Here is a 24477-nt window from a genome sequence, read left to right on the forward strand (position 1 = left end):
TCCTGTGATTCGACGTTCCAAATGCTGTTTCCTTCATTACAGTTACTGGAGTTTTGGTTCCAAGCTAAGTCTGTTTACCCTGAAATTTCCAAAAGGGTTGTAAGACATATGTTGCCATTTGCCACTATATATCTGTGCAAGACAACATTTTCTCATCTTGTATATATGAAAAACAAATACAGGAACAGAGTTAACATGGAGCCAGTTTTGATCCTGACATGCGAAAGTTGACGTCTGAAAAACAGCACCAGCCATCACATTAGGTGATGCATTCACATTCATAATATTAGGCCTAATTGATATGTTCATATTCTTCCGAATATCTCCATTTATAACAGTATTGCATTGTCATAAATGACACATTTAGTGTTGTAAAATTGTAATTTATTACTTCATCTTTATGATATGTAAAATATAAAAAATTTCCATTTTGGATTTTATGGGGGCCACGGTGATTTAACATTCGCTACAGGGGGTCCGCGACATCAAAAAGGTTGGGAAACACTGATATAGGATATCAACATTTCAACTACTTAGGCACGATTTTTAGTGAAGATGGTAAATTAAATATGGAAATAGACAACAGAATTAACAAAGCGGGTATGATAGGAAGTCAATTGAATAAATTCATATGGAATAAGAGAGAAATTAGTCGGAACACTAAATTAGCTGTATACAAGACAGTGTTCAAACCAGTTTTAACTTATGGATCTGAGAGCTGGGTCAGAAGTAAAACACTTGACTAAAGACTAGAGACTGCAGATATGAGAGTCCTGAGAAAGATTAGAGGCGTGAACAGATGGCATCAATGGCAGTATCATATTAAAAACGAGGCTATTAGGAAAGATCTTTACATTGTCAGTCCAAGAATACATTAGCAGAGCTAATCTCAGGTGGTATGGTCACTTAAACATAATGGGAAAGGAAAGATTAGCAAAACAGGTGTTCTCTGCCAGGTTGGCAGGAAAACGACCCAGAGGAAGACCGAGATATAGGTGGATTGATACGGTACAAAGTGGCTTAGACGATAGAAATATAAGATCTGTTGGAGTCTTGACAAGTAACAGACTGATTTGGAGGAAAATTGTAGATAGGAAGTTAGTATTGATGTAAATTTTTCATGTAGTAATATCATATCCTGTACACCCCTTGAGGGTACATGTTAGGAATTTGATGATCATGGATATCATCTGATGAAATTTTTTTTATATGGAAGGCAGAGAGAACATGGGGGCATCCATGGAAGTCAGATTTACTCGTGGCTAAGAAAGGGATAAGAGCTAGAGCAGTGAGTATAATAGTTTGCCTGTTGAGGTAAGTAGTGAGTGCATCTAGTGTGAAGGAGTTTAAGGGGAAGCATAGCAGTTGGTTTGGCTTGTATAGTCTACCTTGATGAGTCCTTGACTACCTGAAGTTCCCAAATAATGTAACAATAATATATTGACCTTTTAAATTATTTATCTCTGAAAGCCCACACGTGATCTAATTAGCCAAACTAATTAATTTTTCTTGGCAATTTCAATATCCATTATTCTGACTGGCTGCCCTTCTCTACCTCCACAGAACGTTTTAGAAGAGAAGCTGAATTCATTACTACCAGTAATGATCTAATACAGATTGTTCTAATACTTCTACCAGATATATCATTCTTCCAGCTCTTTGGAAGAAACCAGCTCCACCTCCCAACACAACACTGGCATTAGCTCTCCTCTTGGCAACTCTGATCATAAGATTGTTGTGTTACTTTTTCTGTAGTTCTTCCTTCTCAAAACCAATCTCAGCCTCAACAACATGAAAAAATGTAAATGCAAATTGTAATGGGAGACAACTAGAAAGATGTGGGGGGAAAAAAATCCAAAAGATTGTATAATAACCCCAAAATAACCCAAAAACTTCAGCAGCCAGTCATCTTTGTAGTTGCTAGCTCAGTTACAAAGAAAGAGAGAGGGGGGGGTGTCAACTTCCTAACAAATTTCATAGCTCTTACTTGAACCTTTAAATTGAAGAGTATGTTATACAATATTTCCTTAATTTGAAGTTTCCTTTTTTATTTTTTAATTTGAAGTTTTTTTCTGTGATTTGAATCTTTATATAAAAAATTGAATTGAACTGAGTTGAAGTTATAAAATTTATTTTGCTCATTTTGTGTTTGAAAGATTCTTTATCAATAAGATAAAAATATTGTCAATTTCTGACTTAGAATTTTTGACCTCAGTTTGTTCTGTTTCCTGTTATTTTCTCCCTGTGCATTTTACCTTTGTGTTCTGTCCTAATTGTACAATTTTCTGTCGTTTCCTTTATTTACTGATTGTGATGTCATTTGTCAGGAAATTCAGTTGCTCATCATGAAGGTTCTTTGAGCTTTTACTGTTTGTAATAGTCAGTTTAAAATAGCATTGGTTCTATGGTACTTTACTGCATTATATTATAGCATGCTAGTTTCTAATATTGGTATTTGCCTTGCATTAACTATATTTAGTAGCATATAGGAAGGAGATGTTGATTAGGTGATACATCTAGGTGTGGTAGGAATACATGTGGGTTGATGGAGTAGCATATCATCTTTTTTTTTTGTTGTTGTTGTGCTTGTTATGCATATTTATTTCCATGTTTTATTTATATTTTGCTTTGATCATCATCATCAAATTCCTGCCATGTACCCTCAAGGGGTGTACGGGATATGATAGTACTACATGAAAAATTTACATTATTACTAACTTCCTGTCTACAATTTTCCTCCAAATTAGTCTGTTATTTGCCAAGACTCCATCATTATCAGATCTTATATTTCTATCATCTAAGGCAGTGCTTCCCAAGCTTCTGGATCAGGACCCCCTTCGGAAAAATATAAATATTTCACGGCCACCCTCGAAAAGAAAATCATAATATAGACATATATTATTATAATATTTATTATATTTATATTCAATAGAAAACATACACAGCGAATATTGCAAAAATCAAATGCAAATATTACACTTTTAACATCTTATATACACGTTTGACATGGCACATTATCTCATATTTTTATATAGATAGATATATTGTTATCGTACATTTGCACTACAAGCATTTGAAACGTAAAACGATTAGTAATAAAAAAAAAGAATTAAAAACATAAAAGAAGCTTAATAGCAATTTAATGTGATGAATGTATTTTAATACTGCTACACAAAAGTCAATATCAGGTAAAAAACTGCAATTCTTAGATTTCTGCTTTGAAATGAAACTTATATGAATAAGCATATATTTACTAATATTCATTAAGTGCCAAAATATGCGGGAAGCAAAATTTGTGAACCCGCACCATGTGTGATTTTTTTTCCCATATAATAAAAAAATAACAAAAAAGAAATAATAATTAAAATGAAATATGTTTCTTTGAAGATAAAAAAAAATCTACTTAGTCTTAATACATTTTAAATTTGTTTTCATTATTTCGCTACCCCCCCCCCCCCCCCCCCCAACAAAACCTACAGCCCACAGTTTGGGAAGCGCTGGTCTATCTAAGGCACTTTGTACCGTATCAATCCACCTATATCTTGGCCTTCCTCTGAGTCGTTTTCCTGCCAACCTCACAGAGAACACTCGTTTTGCTAATCTTTCCTCTCCCATTCTGTTTAAGTGACCATACTACCTGAGATTAGCTCTGCTAATGCATTCCGGATGCTGACAATGTCAAGTTCTTTCCTAATATCCTAATTTTTAATATGATATTCCCATTGATGCCATCTGTTCATTCCTCTAATCTTTCTCAGGACTCTCTTATTTGCAGTCTCTAGTCTTTGGTCAAGTGTTTTACTTCTGACCCAGCTCTTAGATCCATAAGTTAAAACTGGTTTGAACACTGTTTTGTATATAGCTAATTTAGTGTTCTGACTAATTTCTCTCTTATTCCATATAAATTTATTCAGTTGACTTCCTACCATATAAGCTCTGTTGATTCTGTTGTCTATTTCCATATTTCATTTATCATCTTCACTAAAAATCGTGCCTAAGTAGCTGAAATGTTTTACTTATCCTATAGGTTATCCATTCACAATGCAGTTAATGTTTTCAATGTTTCTGCCCATTTTCACTGTCTTTGTCTTTTTAATGCTGACTTTCATACCATATCTATTATAACAGTAATTCAATTTAGTCAGGGAATCTTGCAGACTTGCAGCAGATTTATTTAGAAGTATAACATTGTCTGCATACAGCAAAGAGCTGACATTAACATGTCCAATTTTGATATCAGGTTTAATACGACTTTTCTTCATAATGTGATCCATAAAGATAATGAATAAGAGAGGGGATAATGGACATCCTTGTCTGACACCAGATTTAACATTAACCATCTTCCTGTACTTCAATTCTAACTGCTGACTCACAACTCAAATAAAGACTAAGTATTGCTTGATATAATGCCCCATTCACACCATATAACCGTAGCATCTTGAATAGCTATTCTCTTGGCACCTTGTCATATGCCTTTTCTAGATCGACAAAACTTAAATACAGATCTTTGTTATATTCCCATGATTTCTCAACTATTTGTCATAAAGTGAAAATCTGATCCTGACAGTCTCTATTTGGCTTGAATCCAGCTTGTTCTTCACCAAGCTTTTCTTCCACAATTCTTCTCAACCGTTTCTCACTTATACTTGCATAAATCTTACCAGGAACACTCAGTAGGGAAATACCTCTGTAATTTTCACATTCAGTTTTATTTCCCTTTTTATATATGGGTACTGTGAGAGCTCTACTCCAATCATCGGGAATTCGTCCCTCTGTCTAGACCTTCTGAACTGTTCAGTGCAGCCACTGTAAGACTTTTATACCACCATACTTCAGTATTTCTGGTCGAATTTCATCTACTCCTGCCGCCTTTCGACATATCAAGCCTTTGATGGCTTTTTCTACTTCAAGTATGGATATGTATTCGTTACTGCATGCCTAGTCAGTGTTTTTTACCACTGTGCTGTAATCACTGCTTGTTTTTCAAAGGATATCTTTTTCTCCTGTTTTCATGTCACCTTTATCATCTCTAGCTCCTTTTACAGCACTCTTTCCTCCATTCCTAAGCTTCTTTAACAACCTCCAGAATATTTTGCCACCTTCTTGATATTTATTTTCTATATTCTTGCCAAAGTCCACCGATGACTTTTGTTTAGCTACTTTTACACACTGTTTAGCTTTCTTACATTTGTCTCTGTATTCTCTAAGAGCACAAGCTGACTTATTTGCCAGGAACTTTTGATATGCTTTCTTTTTTTTCCTTCACTGGAAAAGAACTTTTCCAGTAACTTTTAACTTCCTGTGTCCACCATGGAGTTCTGATTTTTCTATCCTTGCAGACAACTTCACCACATGCCTCTCTGGCTGAATCGTTCAGGGTTTTCTTTCAAGGCTTGCCACTGAATCTCCATGGTCTGGTTCCTGTTCTCAAACTCTCATTTTTTCTTTAATAATCTTTGTGTATTTTAGTCTACAATTCACATCTGAGAGCTGCTCAACTTTTATTCACTTTAAAGCTTTCTTACATGTTATTATTTTCAATATGAAATTCAATTTTATCCTGTTCAAGACTAAATAGTGATCGCTTCCAATTTCAAATCCTCTGTACACTCTGGTGTCCTGCACCAATGAGAAAACATCACTATCAACAATAACATAGTCAATGAGACTTTTCTTATTCCTTGCCTCTTCTCTCCATGTGAATTTGTTCACGTTTTTATGTTGGAACATGGTGTTAGTAATAACCAGTCCAAGTCCTGAGAGAAATCCGACAGGTATTTGCCATTATTATTAGCTTTGGTCTTTTTCCAAATTTTCCCAAAATATTTTTGTATGTCTGACAATCATTTCCTACTCTGCTATTTAGATCCCCAACAAGGACCAACTTTTTCTTTTTCATTGTGTCAGTTGCTTTCTCTAAATCCTCCAAAAATTCCTCCACTTCTATCTTAGTAGAATCTCACCAGTTTTTGTCTTTTTTGTTTCAGTCATCCTTATTATGTCGATCTGGTACTTATCTAATTCCTCAGCTAGCTCCATTTCTTTGCCATTCAGGCTTCTTATGTTGACAGCACCGATCTTTAACTCTGGTGATGTTGAGTTGGGGTGTGTTTTCAGATTTGTTCCAGTAGCTGACTTTTCACTGTTCATCCTGGTTCCCTGGCGAAAACGACAGGGAGGTGGGCTTGTTTAACCGGGCAACACTCCCAGCTGGCATGAAGTTTTGTCATGTTGTACCATCATTTTATATTTTGGTTTAAGCTAATAAGAATACAATTTGGTTGGCTAAATCCCCAATTGCCAGCCCATCCTCGTTCGTTCAGTATCCAGGTTGATACCCAACAGGGTGCACCATGAGACGGTGAGGATTGGACATTAGGTCAGAAGCCCTGGTTGGTTCTCTGCATTCCTTTAAAGGCTATGTGGAGGTCTCCTCTCAGTTATACAGCTTTGACCCTTAAGCAACCCTTCTTTGTTTTCTAGGAATTTTATTTTATTCACTGATGATCATTATATACTTTTTACATAGTAATATATACATAAATAATTTCTGGTCATCAGGTTTATCCACTCTTTCATGAATTTTGTCTTGATTTCATAAATTCTTTCTTTTTTCTGGTGGCTGCTTTGTCTTATCAATAATAGATATCTTTCATATGCTAGTATTTTGTTGGAGATCAATGGACAATCTACTTATAATGCATGGATTCATTTTTATTCAGGAATAGATGAATTTTTACATATGTTATAATTCATACAATATCGGTAATTTGTTACATTACATTGACTGGAAGTTCATCTTACTGGCAAATTTAATTAATTCTGTGTAATACTTTTCAATAAGTCTCTGTTTTGACACTAGCCACTTGTCTCCAGAAGTGATGACGTGTTGTATTAGGGGCATCCAGGTGGAGTCCAGTAGCTGACAGTCGTAAAGTATGTGGTCAACAGTCTGTTGAAGTTGTGGACTACAAATGCATGATGGTGATTCCAGGATATGGAATCTGTGTAAGTAGTGTCTTAGTTTTCCATGTCCTATTAGTAGCGTGGTTAAACCTGGAGAAATGGTGTGTTTTTTCAGACGGAGTCTGCTTCTGATGTTTGGCAAGAATTCTTTTGTTGTTGGTCTGTTTTTTGATGTTTTCCATTCTTCTTTCCACACGTCTATGCTTCTTTCTTCTGCAGGTGTTTTTTTATAGCAGATTTCAAGTACTTTTGGTAACTTCCTGGAGATATGTAAGTGAAGAAACTATAGCAAGTTGTTCTGCTTGGTTGTTGGAACAGAGAGGATGCAGTCTAGAGCAGCATTCTTGTATAATGGACTGCCTGTTATATGCAACAAAAGAACAACCGATGTTCCTTCCGGTTTTGTTTCTGTCAGTGTATATATGGAATTCGTCGCTTTCCTTCTCCTTAATATACATTCCATTCTCTTTGCTGGGCGAAGTGGACGTTTCGAGCAATTTGAATCAATGTTGTAATTTTTGTTATATCTTCCAGAAGTGACTTCATACATAAGAGAGAATTCTTGTATTTTCAGGCAGATCAGTGTTAGAGTTGCAATAATGCAAGCTGCCTTGAAAGATATTGTCCTGTATCCTTATTATACATATGGCTATAAGGTGTTGAACTCTGTTTGCTTTTGTCAGTTTTTCTTTGATTTTAGTGTATGTTTCCAGGCAGATGCAGCATGAGATATCAATGGCAGTATAGCTCCGGTATATATTGCTTTCAGTACTTGTTGGCCTAATCTCCACTTAATCCTTGCCAACTATGCTTGAAGGTTTACAATTTGTAAGCTTTTTTTCAGCAACACATGAGATGTGCTTACTGAAGGTAAATTTTTCATCTATTGTTACTCCTAAGTATTTTAGCTCACTGGCTACCTCGAGAACTTCCCCATTTAGGAAGACCATTGCAGTTGATTTTTCATGTGAGATGTGGAGCACTTTAGACTTGGTATTATGGAAGGTAACTTTCTTCTCACAGGGTCCACTCCGCGATTTTAAAGAGTTCTTCATTGGCCGTTCTCGAATCATTATCATCACATCATTGGCGAAAGCTATGACTTTTAGTGAAAGTCTTAATAGCAAGTTGTACTGAATGTTCCAGAAGCCTGGTCCACAGGGAGCCTTACGGGCAGCCTCGTTTGACTTCTTTCATTACAGCTGTGGTTTTTAATGTCATGGTTACTCTTCTGTCTATAAAATAATTTTTTGTAAGATAGAGTAAGTTTTTTGGACATTTCAAATCTCTTGATTGATTATGGCTGGCCACCATGCAGCATCAAAGTGTCCTTATACATCGAGGATTAGTAGTACGTCTTTTTTTTTTTTTTGCTGTAGACTGTCTTTTATGAACATTTGAACCTCTATAATTGCATCTACTGTGCTTGATTGAGGTCTAAATGCATATTGATTGCTGCTTAATAGGTTTCTTGAGTAGACATAGTGCATTATTCGCTTTATCAGAAGTATTTCTAGCACCTTACCAGCAATGTTTATGAGGCTGATTGGCTTGTATTTGCTAATTTCGTTGGATGTTTCTTTTCCTGGTTTGATTACGGGTATAATTTTAAAGCGTTTCCATACTAAAGGAAATCGCCCTCTTTATAGGCCTTCATTGTAAACTTTGTTATGAATTCAGGGAATTCGACAAATGCTTTTAGGAGTATATCGCTAGTTATTCTGTCCTCTCCAGGAGTTTTTGTTGGATCTATTGAACTTAATACTGACTCGATTTCATTAGTTGTAAATAAGTCATCATTAGAAGTATCTATGTCTGTTTTCATTCTTTGTAAGTTTTGTGGATTTCTTCATCTGATGATTCATCATCATCATCTAGAATAAACTTCTTTATCATAATAGCTGCAGTTTCTGCTCAGCTTTTAGTTTAGCTGCTGCCTGTTTTCTTAATAGTTGATAATATAGGTGTTGTCTTATTCTTGTTTGCTGCTAATTTATATATGCAAATCCAAGGATTTGATGCAGTTGAAACAGTTGGACTGATAGTTGTATTTGGTTTTATAGTAGTTCTGTCTTCTGCTCTCTCTCTCTCTTAAATCTTGTTATTGTATGTTCTTTGATATAGTCGTCTGAGTGTGTTAACACGTTTTCTTAGGACTGTTAATTCGGCGTTTCACCAAGGTACTGATTTTCTTCCTTCGATGTTTAGCTTCTTGGTTGTTCTTAGTGTTTGGTTGCTGGATTTTTTCAGACCTGATGAAAGCACATAAGCAAGGAAGTCTATATCGGCTTGTTCTGATGTCCAGATGGCTAGGTTCTTATCTAAGCTGAGCTGTTGTTTGCTGATCCCATTCAAGTGATGTTCTGAGATTAGGCATGAAAATTCGGTTTTTAATACTTTAGAAAATATCTCTAGTTTGGTTTTATTGGTGAAGTACTCGATGTTAATGCGATGGTTTGTGTTGTTTATTGTTTATATTTTTGTTACTGATAGTAAAACTTAATATGCGATGATCAGAACAGCTTTCCTCTTCTTCGCATCTCCATTCAGAAACCAGAGGTAAAATAGCGTTGTTTGCTATTGTCAGATCAGTGAAGCTGCTTCCTCTGGTATTTTCAAATGATAGAGTATTACAGTTGTCATTTAGTATGTGTAGAGAATTTGATGCTAAGAACTCTTCCAAATTTTTACTTCTATTGTTTGTGCTCTCATTAAACCATAAAAACTGAATGGGCATTACTATCTATTCCAAGAATTAGGTTGTGGTTGGTGGCAAAATCCACGATGTTGCCCATTTTTTCTAAGTCGTATTTTATGTCAGCATGACAGGTTAGATACATGCTTGCAGCAAAAGTTTTAATTCCTCTGTACATAATTTCGATAAGTACCGAGTCCTCGTTGCTGTGCTGAGAAATTAATGTTGCCTCGACTTCAGAGTTGACCATGAGTATTGCCGCTCTTTTTCTTTTTGATCCTTTGGAAAATATTTTATAATTAGTTGGAAAGCTGCATATTTTGTTGTTATGTTATAGGGTTTTTGTATAAATGCTAGTCCTATATTTTTTCTATTTATGATTTCTGTTAAGTTATTTGCAGCCTTGGTTGAGCATTGAAGATTTATTTAAAGACATGCCAGGGAAGTAGTGCTGTTTCTGCTAACTTCATTATTGCTTTCCATAATCTATGTTTTGAATTTTGAGCTATCTATAGTAGTTGTATGTCAGGCAGTCTTTGCTTAGTGCCATGTGTTTGGAGTTGTTTTTGGTTTTGGCATGCTTGTTGTGATTTTGGCTATATATGCAGTTCATCTCAGACTTATTTCATGGACACTCGCTGAACTTATGTTTTTTAGAGCAGAATGGACAGGTGGTTTTCCCCTGCAGTCTCGTGTATGAAATTAAACATGCCAAGAAAGTATATTATTGTTTAATCCTTTATCTAAATGTAAGAAAACAAAGTTTGTGTGCGAGATATCTTCACAACTAGACTACTTGTATATAGAGGCTAATAACTTCATATTAACTGCCTAGTAGTAGATACTTATTAATTTTTTTTTCCCACTTACTCCTTCAATATAAGATACCATTACCATTTTGGAGTGACTGGTGGCTCTCTATTAATTTGTCTGCTATTAGTATCCAAAAAAAATAACCACTCAATAAATACCAATTACAAACTACCTATAAACCAATATTAAAACTAGCTTCACTTATCATTCTCCAAAAAATGAAGTTAACCATTATCAGTACCTGAAGTATACAGGACATAATGTCAGCATGAATGCACTTATTATTGGCATTCTGTCAAATCTGCAGAAACTGGGAGAACATCAAAATTATATAGTTATCAATCAATATGGACAAAGTGGATTAGCAAATCATGTTCTCAACACCTACATGCACTTGGCTTTTGCCTCCACTTCAGAGCAGGTTATTGGGAATATGTAAAATAACTTCCAAGCATCTGGGAGACTGTAATTCTGTATTTAAATCAACAGCAAGGAAACAAAAAGGCTATCTGCCTTTGACTGTACCTAGAGGACAAAGTCAGTGTTTCAATGCTTGATGTTCTGTATTCTTATTCATATTAGTTTTCTTTCTTATTTTTATCCAAGACAATACCTGTTACTGTTAGGTGAAATACTGGATTAAAATGATCAATTTTTTTTAAAAAAATTCTGTATTCTTAATAAACCATTAAAGTTCTTTATTAACATATATAACCAACACACACACACATATATATATATTCATATTTATATATACTGCCTATAACCGAGACTAGAATAACAATTAAATTTATTCAAAATGCAACATGTTGCGTTTTGAATAAATTATAAAATCAGTTTTAATTATAAATTATAAAAACGACTATTATAAAATCAGTTAGCTTTGAACTGTAGCTGCGTGCATCTGATTTCACGCGTGCACCAATATCGGATAGCAGAGCTGAAAGAGTCCGGTAGATTATAACTAAGGTTATTATTTATGTAATGAGGGTCCATAACAATTTCCTTAGACTCGACTATGCGGCGATTCACTTCGTCACGGCATATATTAAGGTTTGAAGTTGTTGTCCAGTTTATCTCGTGTTGACAGCCTTCATCATTTGTGTTTACTGAAAACAGTACATGGCTTGACAGGGCACTTGCTCTAGTTCTTTTGTAGGCAATGTCTCTCTGGTGTTCTTCTAGACGTAGGATGATGGATTTTTCAGTTTGGCCATAGTATTGCTTCCCGCAGTCACATATGATTTTGTACACTCCTGGGAATTGTAGATAGTTGCGAGCTTGTTTGTATTTGCTTAAAATCGATCTTAGTTTAGGAAGAGTAGAGAAACAGGTTTTTATGTTGAACTTTCTTAAAATTCTTCTTAGTTTCGTGGAGAGCGAGCTGATATATGGTAAGGAGATATAACCTTTTGGATTGTCTTGTGTTTCTGAGTTGTTTTGATGGCGGTAGTATAGATGCTTATTAATAGTTTTCGACGAGTAGCCATTACTTGTGAAGGTTCTTTGTAGATGTTGTAGTTCGTTTTTTAGATCTTCATCTGACAGTATAGATCTAGCACGATGTGCTAGGGTTTAGATGATACCCACTTTCTGTGCAGGAAAGTGATGTGAGGACGCATGCAGGTATCTATCTGCGTGTGTGTGTAGATTTTCTAAAGATTGATATTTTAATAGAATCAGATGACTTAGTAAGTCTTACGTCCAGGAAGGGAAGAGATCCATTTTCTTCAACTTCCATTGTTAATTTGATATCTTGGTGGAAGTTGTTTAAATGATTTAAAAAAGACTGAAAGTTATCGGTGCCATGGTCCCAGATAAGAAATATGTCATCTACAAATCTTAGCCAAATTTTTGGTTTAAGAGTAGCTGAGGAGATTGCCTTTTGTTCTAATGAAATTGTTATGGACCCTCATCACATAAATAATAACCTCAGCTATAATCTACCAGACTCTTTCAGCTCTGCTATCCGATATTGGCACACGCGTGAAATCAGATGCACGCAGCTACTTAACAATAGAACTTCAACACAGACTGTAGCTACAGTTCAAAGCTAACTGATTTTATAATAGTCGTTTTATAGTGATACGATGTTTCTTATAGTGTTTACTTGCTTTCTATGTTCCCACGCCTGAAGAAGTCGGACAATCTGATGAAGCATGTTGCGTTTTGAATAAATTTAATTGTTATTCTAGTCTCGGTTATAGTCAGTATATATAAATATAAACATATCCCAGTACCGAGTTAATACTACAAATTGCTATATATATATATATAGCATGTAGAAAGTATTTTACCTTGGGTAAAATACTTTCTTCATTTATATCTCCTCCTGAGATTTTTATTTAATAAGGTTAAAACACCTTATGGTAACTTGTTCTGGTAAAATACTTATAAGCTCTGTATTACTAAAATCTTGGTATTTCTAGCTTGGCTCCCACTGATGAGACCTCAATAAAGGTCGAAACCGGTGTCTGGGTAGTGGCCCCCTTGCCTTTAATACAAAACATCATACTTCTCCTCTAGGAGATGTGTTTTGGCATTGAGGGTAAATATTAAGATTAGTGATCAGAGCTTATTCTACTTTTACATGAGTTGCCTTGGTCTTGCACTACCTGTAGGATCAGCTAGACTTGCAACACTTGCAGGCACAAACTTGACTGGTTTGTCTGTTTGCTTACTTGGGAAATGGAGTAAAAACCAGGTTTAAAATTGCTTGGTATCTTTAACATATATAAATAAATAATTGTAAGCTCATGAAACTATGAAGAATATATCACACAATACATCTTAATCTGGCTGCTTCCAGGTGCTAAAATATGCTTCTCTTATGTACTATAATAAGTAAAAACATGTACAAGTAGGGTTATATTGCAAGCAATATGTATTTCCTTCCATTAATGTGATCCAGTGAATGGTGCTATTAAGCTTGGCATTTCAGAGCAAATCAAAATATCTGTTGGATATTTTGATTCTTGATACCACATCAGCTTAGTTTATTTACTTAGCTCACCCAAAACAACAACCTTTCAAACACCTTCTAGATCCCCTTCATAAATATGTGGTCTTAGTTTCAACCCTGGTGACATCCATTTTCACCTACATTCTGCTAAAATGTGATTTTTTATTGCTACCAGAAAGTCAACTTTCAGCTTCTTCAATCACACTGACAAACACATATCTCACTTTTCTCAGTTAGACACTCTTTGAGCATTCATTAACTATTCCCCCCCCCCCCTTCCTTATTTCAAAGGAGACATACGTGCATATGTTTGCTCTAACATCTCATGTCCACATGTGTTCAACCTAAATCTCCTCTTTTTTTTTTTTATGTTCTTGGGCTAAAAATCTGTTTTAAAAATGTAACCAATGGGCCTAAGCGAGGCAACATAGCAAACATGTCTCATAGACAACTGTAGGTTTATGTATGAGTGCTTTGTTTCATTTACCAATGTTCCATATAGAAATTGGCTAGTGTGTTTGGGGAGGAGGGGGGAGCATTACAGTCCTACCTGTTTGTGTATTTTTCCTTGCATGAAAGATAATTATGCAGCCTTGCCATAAATGCTGTTACAACTACTGCACTGTACTCAGCCAAGATTTGCATGTTTATCAGTGGAGAGATCATGAGTATATCCCTGTAGCTGTAATAGCACTTCATAAGGTTGGAATTCAACCACCTGTTATTTTCAACATGTTAAAAACACTTGGATCAGTAGGATGCTTGTGTATCAGACTATTAACCGTTATATCATTAAAAAAGATGTATCTTAAGACCAAAGAGCAGGTTGACCATGCTGCTTTAGGGCACAACAGCTTGTGAGAGCCTATCATTATTAATCTTTTGGACCTCAAATTGTGGTTGGAGCTTAAGAGAGTAGCCTACAAGAAATGATATCCCAGAATCAACAGATTTTGAGCAAATGGTGGCATCATTTCTATTGGATGTTGTGCATGCCACTGTCAATATGTGGCCCCACAGACTTCAGGCTTGTGTGAAGGCAAAAGGGGGACATTTCGAACACTGAGTGCTGCAGATTATTTACTTATAGATTAAAGGTTTATGCGTTGTTCAGTATTGTAACAATATTTATGGCTAGCTAGGTAGAATAAATGGCGAATTTGAATAATCCAAAAATGTTAGAGGGGGAAAAATGTGGTTTAATAAAGTCAAAGTTCTTTGTGAAGCATACATTATTAAACAATGAAGTGATGTCAGGATTTGATCTTTTTAAGTGAAGAGAATTTTTAATAAATCAGGGAAAGTTGCCTGTGAGGAGGGAAAAGTGATTTAGATTTTTTCAGTTTATGGTGGAAGGGATGCTGTTAGCTTTGTGAAATTTAGGGACCCATATATCCGTTTTTTTTTTTTTCACTTTAAAACATTAATAAAAATTTTAATCTTAACAGATTCTGACAGTCATAGTCAGTTTTGACATTACTTCATTGTTTACAAATGTACCTTTGACCAGAGACCCTCGACCTGATTAAACCACATTTCCCATCTGACATTTTTGAATTATTCAGATTCACCATTTACTCTATTTTTCATGGAAAGGAAAAATATACAGAAAGGTAGATCGGACTGCAATGGGTTGCTCCAACACTAGCCAATTTTTATATGGAACATTTGGAAAACTAAGCACTTAACGCTACTTTAATATATTGATCCCATACATGAAAGATCGAAGACTCTGTAAGCACATCAGTACCATGTGTGCATATAAGGGTTAGAAAGAAGACATTTATTGATATTTTTCTTGAAGAGTTGTAGATTGTAGTTTGGTAAATATTACATGAAGAAGGCTGGTCACAGTGCTGAAATATAGAGGGTGAAATGCGTCTCTAAGGGACTGGGACAGTATTAAACATTTTTATGGAGGGGAGGTGGGGGGGGGGGTAGATGCAACACTCCAAACATATGAACAATAGATTTGGGATTTCTGTATAGTTAGTAGCTGAGTGGGTGAAAAATAGCATCTTCAGCAGAAGAGAATGCTTAGTTTTTTAGATGCTGAGATAGAAGCAGTTGATGTGGTGTGTTTATACTAAGATATGCTGGAGGTAAATGTTAGTCCCAGTAGAAAGATCTAATCCTATCTGGTGAATTGTGTATTATTAAGGATAGGTAAGTTGAGATCCCTTTTGCAAGAGAAAAGGCAAGACTGTGTTTTGGTGGCTTGAAGGTTACTTGATTTTTCTCGTCCCATTGAAGGATGGTGTGGAGATCACTGTTCAAGGCACTGGTTGAAGATGATCTCAAAGCTTAGGATATCTGACCTGCATGGTTTGTTAAATGAGTAGGTTGAATGGGCTATCATCAGCAAACTGTGAATAGGATTGGTGTTGATTGAGAATGGGTCATTTATGCGCAAATGAAAGAGGTGACAGCACAGAGCCTAAGGAACTCCTGCATTGGTGGCAAAGATGGAAGAGAGAGAGAGAGCCATCCACAGAGTGAATGACCAGGGAGTGAGTGAGAGAGAGAAAGCTGGATACCCAATTACAGAAGGGGTGACAGGTAAACCAAAGGATGGCATAAAGCCAGCTGCACATCAACCAATAGTTTAGTTGTGCTTTGTAGTGTTTGCTATTTGTCTTTATCACCTAACCACATTTTAGAAAGGATAATAAACCATTTGGTTCATTATCCTTTCTCTGTTTATAGAAAATCCACATGTTTGAAGGTATTTACATAAGCAATTACACCACACCACCACATACCTAGCCCAGTAGTATGTCACCCTCAAATCATATACACTGTTCAAATGACACAGTCCTTGAAACTCAGTTCAGGTACCTTTTAAGCCAATGGCTACAACCCTTATGAAACATAAAATATTGCATACTCCCATTCCTCCTTCAACCAACTCACAAGATCACTGCAAAACTATTCTCATCCCTTACACAGAGTATGTAGAAAAAAAGATAGGTGAAGTTTTCCATAAATCTCTATGCCACTTTCAGACCACTCATGCAGTTAACTACCTTCTCCTAAGGTTCAGCTTCTTCTCTTCCACATCCTGGAGTATATAAAGTTCCTTTTACCTGCAGTTTAGTCTACTATAGACAGACTGGTAGCTATGTTAACATCTGTATGGAAAGAGTCAGGCCCAACAGATCATGCTTTGGATATTCCTTCACCAGGGTTAAATAGAAGAAAACCTCTGTGCTACATAGAAGTCTGTATAATCTGAGAGACTTTTTAAAATCAGCATCAGTATACAGCACTCTCTCTTTCTCTCACCTCAGCAAGTATCTGAAACCAAATATAGCCTATAGCCTGACTTCTTCATAACTTAATGATTATCCAGCCCCTGCAGGTTGCTTTGTTAGGACATTAATTAATTATGCAGCTATCTAATTGAGTGGAGTGCACATTCTTGCTGCAGTTGTCATTTGTTCTCTAATAATGTTTGTTTGAAAACTAGCAAAATATTAATAAGCTCAATGAATTATATTTTTTTTCTCTCTCTTGGTGTTGCTTATACTAGGACGCACTGTCTCCTATTTTGTTTGTATATTTTCCCCTTTCCATGAAAAATAACCTGAATATTTCAATGCATGCTTGAAATTTAATGTTCTTATTCAGTTATTCTTTGTTATCATTACCCTTGAACATGTCTCATTTACTACAGGAGAAATATTAGATTCAAATATTTTGCTGAATTCACTTTGTTCTTTTATTACTACTCCACTTTCAGTAGACAGAGAGAGAGATGCACTCCTTTACAGTAGTATTTTACTCCATTCCATGTACTATTCCCTTTAATTTCCAGACTTAATTTATTATTTCATTTACATTTTGTTATAAGTACTATATAGAATTTAATATCAGCAGTCTTCAAATTAATTACTAAAAAAGCCACTTGTTTAAATCTTTAAAAAATAGCACAAAAATTATTTTAACAAAAGACTTATATGAATCGTACCAATAAAAGATTATAAACTTATCATAGTTTTCATACTTTAGGTGGACATGAGGATTAGGCAATCCAGAAATCCTGCTCTAGAGACCAAATAGGAAGTTTTTGAGCCACTTCAGGCCTCCAGTAAGCAAGGTGATGGTGGTGGTGTCACACATACCAGGCAATCAGTGTAATTCATCTGTCACTTAAAGACATTCATAAACATCCATCTCCTTGGCCAGGGAGTGGATTAGCTATCCACTTGGCCAATCAGGCCAGCATGCTATTTTTCAGAATATGTTGGTGTTACACAATTTAGTGTACTCCTTCAGGAAAAGACAGACCAGATCATGTATATGACATGCATGGTTGAGACATTAACAGAACTGTACCAAACTTTGTATTAATCATGCAAAGTGGCATAATGTTTCATAGGATAAAAATGGACTTTATAAAACATATCCAAATTTTGTCATAAATGAATTTGTTTATACAGAATTTTTTCTTTAGCAGGAAATGATATGGCCTTAAACTAAACTTATATTAATGAGTCCCTCCCCTGATATTTTGGAATATTTTATGTTAAACCCATCCACAAAAGACACACAGCAACGTATACATCCAAAAGGAAGTGTGCTTTATATTATGGAATACTAAGGCAAGATGTGAAGATACTTCACACGTAAACTTTTTTTTGCTTACACTTGGGTAAAGGATTAAAGAAGAATATAATCTCTTGACAAATATAATTTACTTTATAACCAAGTGAAAAACTTTCTGCAACCATTTGTCTCAAATATAACTTAAGTTTCTGTACAACAACTTTGTAGCTTTTTTACTACTTTCTCCAATGGTACAGGTAGAGCATTATTTGAAGTCATTTCCAGCCTTAGTAAGCAGGTGGTTTTATGTAAATAACATGCATATTTTTGTGCATGTGTGAAGTATCTTCACAAGTAAACTTTTTTGCTTACACTTGGGTAAAGGATTAAAGAAGAATATAATCTCTTGACAAGTATAATTTACTTTATAACCAAGTGAAAAACTTTCTGCAACCATTTGTCTCAAATATAACTTAAGTTTGTGTACAGCAACTTTGTAGCTTTTTTACTACTTTCTCCAACTATTTAGAACAGGGCCAGTTTTATCATTAAGTGAACCTAGGCAATCGCCTAGGGGTGCCAGATTTTGCTACATAGTTCGGGGAAAAATTACAACCTTCGAAAAAGATTAGTAAAACCTTGATTAATAATAAAAAACTGAAATAAGTTACGCCGTCCTGGTGCTTGCTGATGATTCTACATTACTTGTGTCAAAAGACATAAGTAATTTTACACTCAAACCAGTCTGTGATGCATGATGGGAGAGTCGACTCATTAAAACCCCTAAGATATAATTTGTCCAATGTTTGTGAAGTACTGCAAGAAATATCTCAAGATGATAGTTTATGTGGATTAAATGGAAATACCATGACATTAGAAGCAAGTAGTCTTCTTAAAACTTTAAGGAGGTTCAAATTTATCAAATTCTTAGTAATGTGGTATAATATACTTTTTGAAATAAACTTTACAAGTAAACAACTTAAGAATACAAGCCTTGATATAAATGGTGCCATAAATTGTATTAATGATACAAAGAATTTCTTAATGAAAATCCGAAATGAGGATGAATTTGAAAAGATGTTAACAGATGCGGAAAAAATCGCTGAGGTGTAACGCCTAATTTTGAACAAGAAACAGTTAGACTCAGAAAAAAAAAAGAAACAATTTGTGTATGAAACAGAGGATGAATTCATAACAGATTTTAAACAAAAATTTAAGGTAGATTTTTATCTTTCAATTATCGATACCACAATTGCATATGTTGATGAAAAATTCAAGCATGTCTACAATTAATGAAAAGGTTGATTTTCTTTTAAATATATATATATGAATTTCGAACAATTACTTCAGCAGAACAGCTTAAAAAATGTTTGATATTGGAAAATTATTTAACACATGATAATTCTAGAGATATTGACGGAACAGATTTATGTAGTGAATTACAAATAATAGCAAGGGAATTCCAGAAAATACTTCCTCATTAGATGTCCTGTCATACATATGCAAAAATAATTTAGAAAATAGTGTTCCAAATGTGTTTATTGCTCTGAGAATTTTTTCGACATTGCCTGTATTGGTAGCAAGTTCAGAAAAGAGTTTCTCGAAATTAAAACTTACAAAAACTTACACTCGCTCTACGATGACTCAGGAACGACTCATTGGTCAGTGCAATAATATCTATAGAGCATGAAATTGCATCTACAATCAATATAGATGAATTAATTTAAAACTTTGCCAAAGCAAAAGCCCGAAAGATTAATTATTCATAATTTTTATATTTAAGATGTAATAATTTTCTTGCTATACAGATATTAGGAGTAATCATATATGTATACAAATGTATTGGTTTTGATTAATAAATTTTTTTAATGTTCATAATGATATTAATTTTTATAAATATCCACATGTGTAGGTGTACGTTTGCTTGTGGGTGTATGACAAAATATGTATATAGAAACAATGTATATACGCGCCTAAATTTTCTTTGCCTAGGGGCATCAGATACTCTTGGACTGGCCCTGATTTAGAATGGTTATTACAGGTAGAGCATTATTGAAGTCATTTCCAGCCTTAGTAAGCAGGTGGTTTTATGTTGGGCAATGAAATTTGTATTCCATTTAAAGACATCTAATTAACATTCATTTAAATTATTTCAGTATTTCTTTCTACTATAATCCTGTAAAATAATGCATACCATGTGAGTGGACAGGAGTTCAAAGAACCTATTTATATTCTTTTGAATAGCCAGAGATTATAATCCTTGTGAGAAAAGTTGTTCCAGGGAATAAAGGCAGAAGAAATGAAAGAGGAGAAGCAAGTTTGCAGTTAGATAGTGAATGGATGTTCTTGTTACTGCTCATGTTACTACAGATAGAATTGAAACTTACCAGTTCAGTGGAAAACCAGCTACAGAAATATATGTAGAAATGCTATATGATAGGCTACTACTTTCTGTTTATAAGCTAGCAGTCGGAGTGAGTCAGAACCATTAACTGCACTGCCTATTATTTGAGAGAAATATTAGAGTTATTGAATTCATATCGAGACTGTGTTCAGTCGAAGTTTTTAATTTATGATTAGCCAAGAAAAAAGTCTGAGCCAGTGCATCAGAAGAACGTAACAATTTAGATATGTAAGAAACAGAATATACAATGAAGCTGGCCTGGTTGGCAGAGTAGATAGAATCTTTGCCTCCAACCCACATGCTGTGAGTAGAAATCCCATTATGACATGGATGTTTGTTAAAGTGTTTAACAACTAAGCAGTTTATCACCTGATGTGAGATTGTTACCTTACTTACTGGAGACTCGAAAATGCCTGTGTTCTCTAGAGCAGAAGAACTGAATTAGGTTTATAGCCTTTTGCAGATTCAGATTAAAAAGTGATACCAGAGATAGGATCATTGTGCCGGACTAATGGAAAGATGGTAGGTGCACTGTGATTAAAATATTCAGCATATGAAAACAGAAATGAGATTTTAATAAATTTAGTTTAATCCTTTATCCAAGTGTAAGCAAACAAAGTTTCCACCTGAAAACATCTTCAGGACTGGGGTAAGGTAGTGCAACACCAAGCAAAGGTGGACCAAGCTCTCATCACTCCTTGTCTCAGTATCCCCATAATGCAAAGCACATCTCCCTGTGGACATGTATACTGATATGCATTAAGGAAAGGGCCACTACCGAGACCGGTTTCAACCTTTATTGAGGTCTTGTGGGGGGGGGGGGGGGGGCAGACCCAAACGCGGAGATACTAAGGCAGAAGCAATAGGAGAGGTCATATTTACCTATAGGAGTTGCCAACAGGTGTACCACCTTATTATTATTATTATTTTGACACCTCCAGGGAGTCCAAAGACTCATCGAGGGAGAGTGTGCCGACAGCATCGAACGATTGGTCCCCTTCCAACTACTAACCGCGCTCAAACATACTTAACTGAGCCATTAGTAGCAGAGGCTCTACCAATCGACCAACCTTCGCCAAATTATTGAATTACTCTGGATTTAGAGGGTTGCCTTAGTATCTCCACGTTTGGGTCTGCCTCCCACTGACGAGACCTCAATAAAGGTTGAAACTGGTCTGGGTAGTGGTCCTTCCCTTAATGCATAGCAGTATACATGTCCGCAAGGAGGTGTGCTTTGCATTATGGGAGATACTGAGACAAGGAGTGATTAGAGCTTGGTCCACCTTTGCTCGGAGTTGCCTGGTGTTGCACTACCTTACCCCAGTCCTGAAGATATTTTCAGGCGCAAACTTTGTTTGCTTACACTTGGATAAAGGATTAAACTAAATTTATTATAGTCTAACCAAGTGAAAAATAAACTTCCAGAAATAAGATTTGTAGAAAACCAGAAAGATCAGCAGAAACTGTGCAGGGAATGGAAAGTATTAAGCTGATTGAATAAGATATATCTTCAGAAGGAACCAAGCTTTGTTCTGATATAAATAAGATGTCACTTAAAAACTTTTTTCTTAAGACAAGGAAGTCCTTTCCTCTCTCTCTCTGTAAGGAAGAGAGATGGAAAAAAATATTTTATATATTTCAGGGCATTATAATATTTTAATAAAAGGCAGACATAATCTAATTACATTTGTATAAAACCAATTGCTGTATTAGTTCAGCTGTATCAATTATGTTATTCTTGTATCCTAATAAAATTTCTCTTCTTGATAGGGTGAATCAACGTTGTATTGTCCAAACTATATCCAGAGTGCTCCTTCTGGAAACAGTGATAGTACAGTTCAACAGAGTTTTACAGGGACGCTTGAATTTCGACGAGGAGGTGCTAAACCCTATTTTCATCGGACATCAAGTGACAATAATCAGATAAATGTAAACAATAACTTTGATAAGAATAGGCAACTGGGCAGGCCTTCTGTACAGTTATATCAGCCTCCTCCACAAAGAAGACGGTCGGAAACATAAGCAGTTTTACTGTGAAGTTGTTTGTGCATGTGTTTACCCTGAGTTAGTACAGAAATTTCTAAAAATAGTGTACTACTATCCACTGCCAGACAATATTGTCTCTAATAATAGCACTCTAAAGACATTTTATCTCTTGCTTAAGTATCTCAGGGACAACTGATGGAAGAATTTTTGAAGTATTAGCATGACTAATTGCCTTAAGATAGGTAGTCTAAGTCTGTTAACAAAACTGTTTTGTAATATAAACATGTAATTTAGCAATATTTTGGTCACTGTGCTATAGTAGTGTAATAGCCCTTCATTTTTCTTTAAATCCAGCAATAAATAGATACTCTAAGTTGGAATTCATGATTGTTTTATAAGCTAGGAATATTGTTTAACGGAGGTTGAACATTTAGAATTTTTAATAAACTAAGTTTTAACGAGCAATTATTTCTTACCAGTAGACAAGCATATTCACTATTGTCATTTTACCATTTCTGATAATTTATGATTAATATAAAAATGATTTTCTAATATTTTTAATCAAGGGGGGGGGGTGCTTTATTGGGATTTTTTTATGTATAAGAATTTCTTCTCAGAATGATTTATTTGTGTAAAAATAGTTTTTTTGCCCATCAGTACATCTGTTCACTTAACATTTCAGTCAGTTACTCAACTGGCAGTTGTAAATGGAAACTTGTAAGTAGCTTTGAAAACTCAGTACACATGTGCATTATTCAGAAAAAAATAATTTTTTTGTGATAATGCATTGAAAATTTATTTCTCTTGTTATTTCTGTAAATAAATATAAAAATTTTCTAAAACCAAGATTTTGCTTTTTTTTTTTTTTTTTTTAAAGATGAATTCAACACAATTTTTGAAATCTTTCTCAAGTTATTGACTAATTTAATAACATGGTTTTTTACTAAAGCTATGTGTATTATTAGTCTTATATTTTTATTGGAGAGAGAGACTGTGTGTGTGTGTGTGTGTGTGTGTGTGTGTGTGTGTGTGTGTGTGTGTGTGTGTGTGTGTGTGTGTGTGTGTGTGTGTGTGTTAGACTTGTTTTGTATTTTTGAGGAGAAAACACTCACTCAAGACTGAAGAGAGACTCCCCCCCCCCCTCCTTGCTGAATAGGTTATCTTGTACTTAGAACATATTTCTTCTCTTATTTTGTATCTCCATAAGATACGTAAAGAGACTTTGGTTTCAATCCCATCTAGGATGCAAAGAATCTTTATAAAGGTTTTTCAACAGAGGATACATTAGTTGAATGCATACAGAGGTGAGGATTTTTTCTTCAGAAAACTTAGGTGTTGCTTTTGCAAAAAAAAAAAAAAAAAACCAGTAAAACAACTCATACCATGGCTCCCAGTCCCATCTCTTATCCTTTTTTTATCCCATGTCTCTTATCCCATGAAAAGAAGCAAGACTTAGGATCTTTTTTCTGTTTTTCCATTTTTTATCTTGTCTGGAAATTCTACTCTAAAGACTAAACAGAACTTTTCAAGCCACTTCATATAAGCAGGGTCATAGCATGGAGGGATCGAATCCTCAACATCTTGGTTGGAGAGTGGATATGCTAACCACTCAGCCAACCAGGCTGGCATATAGGTACAATTGAAACAATACTGACATGTTAAATATTAATTATATGTCAGTAATTACCTCAACTCTTAAGTCACCATATTGACATTAATTCCTCTTTTCAGACTTCTCCCCAGTAGAGAAGTGCCCTGGTACTCTGTTTTATCATCTATGCTCTTCTAGATGATTGAGTGGAGTGCTTTCTCCTATATATAAATTCTCTTACTCATGGTGTATTACATTTCCTCCTACTCATATGACAAAACTTTGTGAAACAGAAACACCAAGCTTCAGGATCTAAATCAGTGCCTCAAACACAGACCTTCAGTGGGTTGACAATTTACCTTTCATAATATCCAAATTTACAGATACGATCACTCTTCTTGTAGTGATATTTACTTGTAGCCTTTTATGGTATAAATATGTTGCAGTTAATAGCTTCTTTGCTTCTAAAATTTTAACTTGGCATCTTTTTTTTCACTTATAATGTTATTTTT

The 24477-nt window shown here is 35.0% G+C and overlaps 1 protein-coding gene across 2 annotated transcripts in view; it reads left to right on the forward strand.

The window, feature by feature from the left end:
• Nucleotides 1–23222, forward strand: part of LOC150100273 (tudor domain-containing protein 3-like) — a 200131-nt gene extending 176909 nt beyond the window's left edge. The window contains exon 13 of one of the 2 annotated variants that reach the window (XM_090402783.1): nucleotides 22159–23222. In XM_090402783.1, coding sequence (XP_090258909.1) covers nucleotides 22159–22410 — 252 coding nt within the window. In that variant the 3' untranslated portion in view covers nucleotides 22411–23222. Of the gene's footprint in view, nucleotides 1–6862; nucleotides 6995–22158 lie in introns of those variants that run through there. The other variant, XM_090402784.1, reaches the window with a different exon arrangement.
• Nucleotides 23223–24477: the final 1255 nt, after the last annotated feature.

This window comes from Typopeltis vanoorti, chromosome 13, assembly GCF_054136105.1.
Source record: "Typopeltis vanoorti isolate ZY-2024b chromosome 13, IOZ_Tvanoo_1.0, whole genome shotgun sequence".
Lineage (NCBI taxonomy): Eukaryota > Metazoa > Arthropoda > Arachnida > Uropygi > Thelyphonidae > Typopeltis > Typopeltis vanoorti.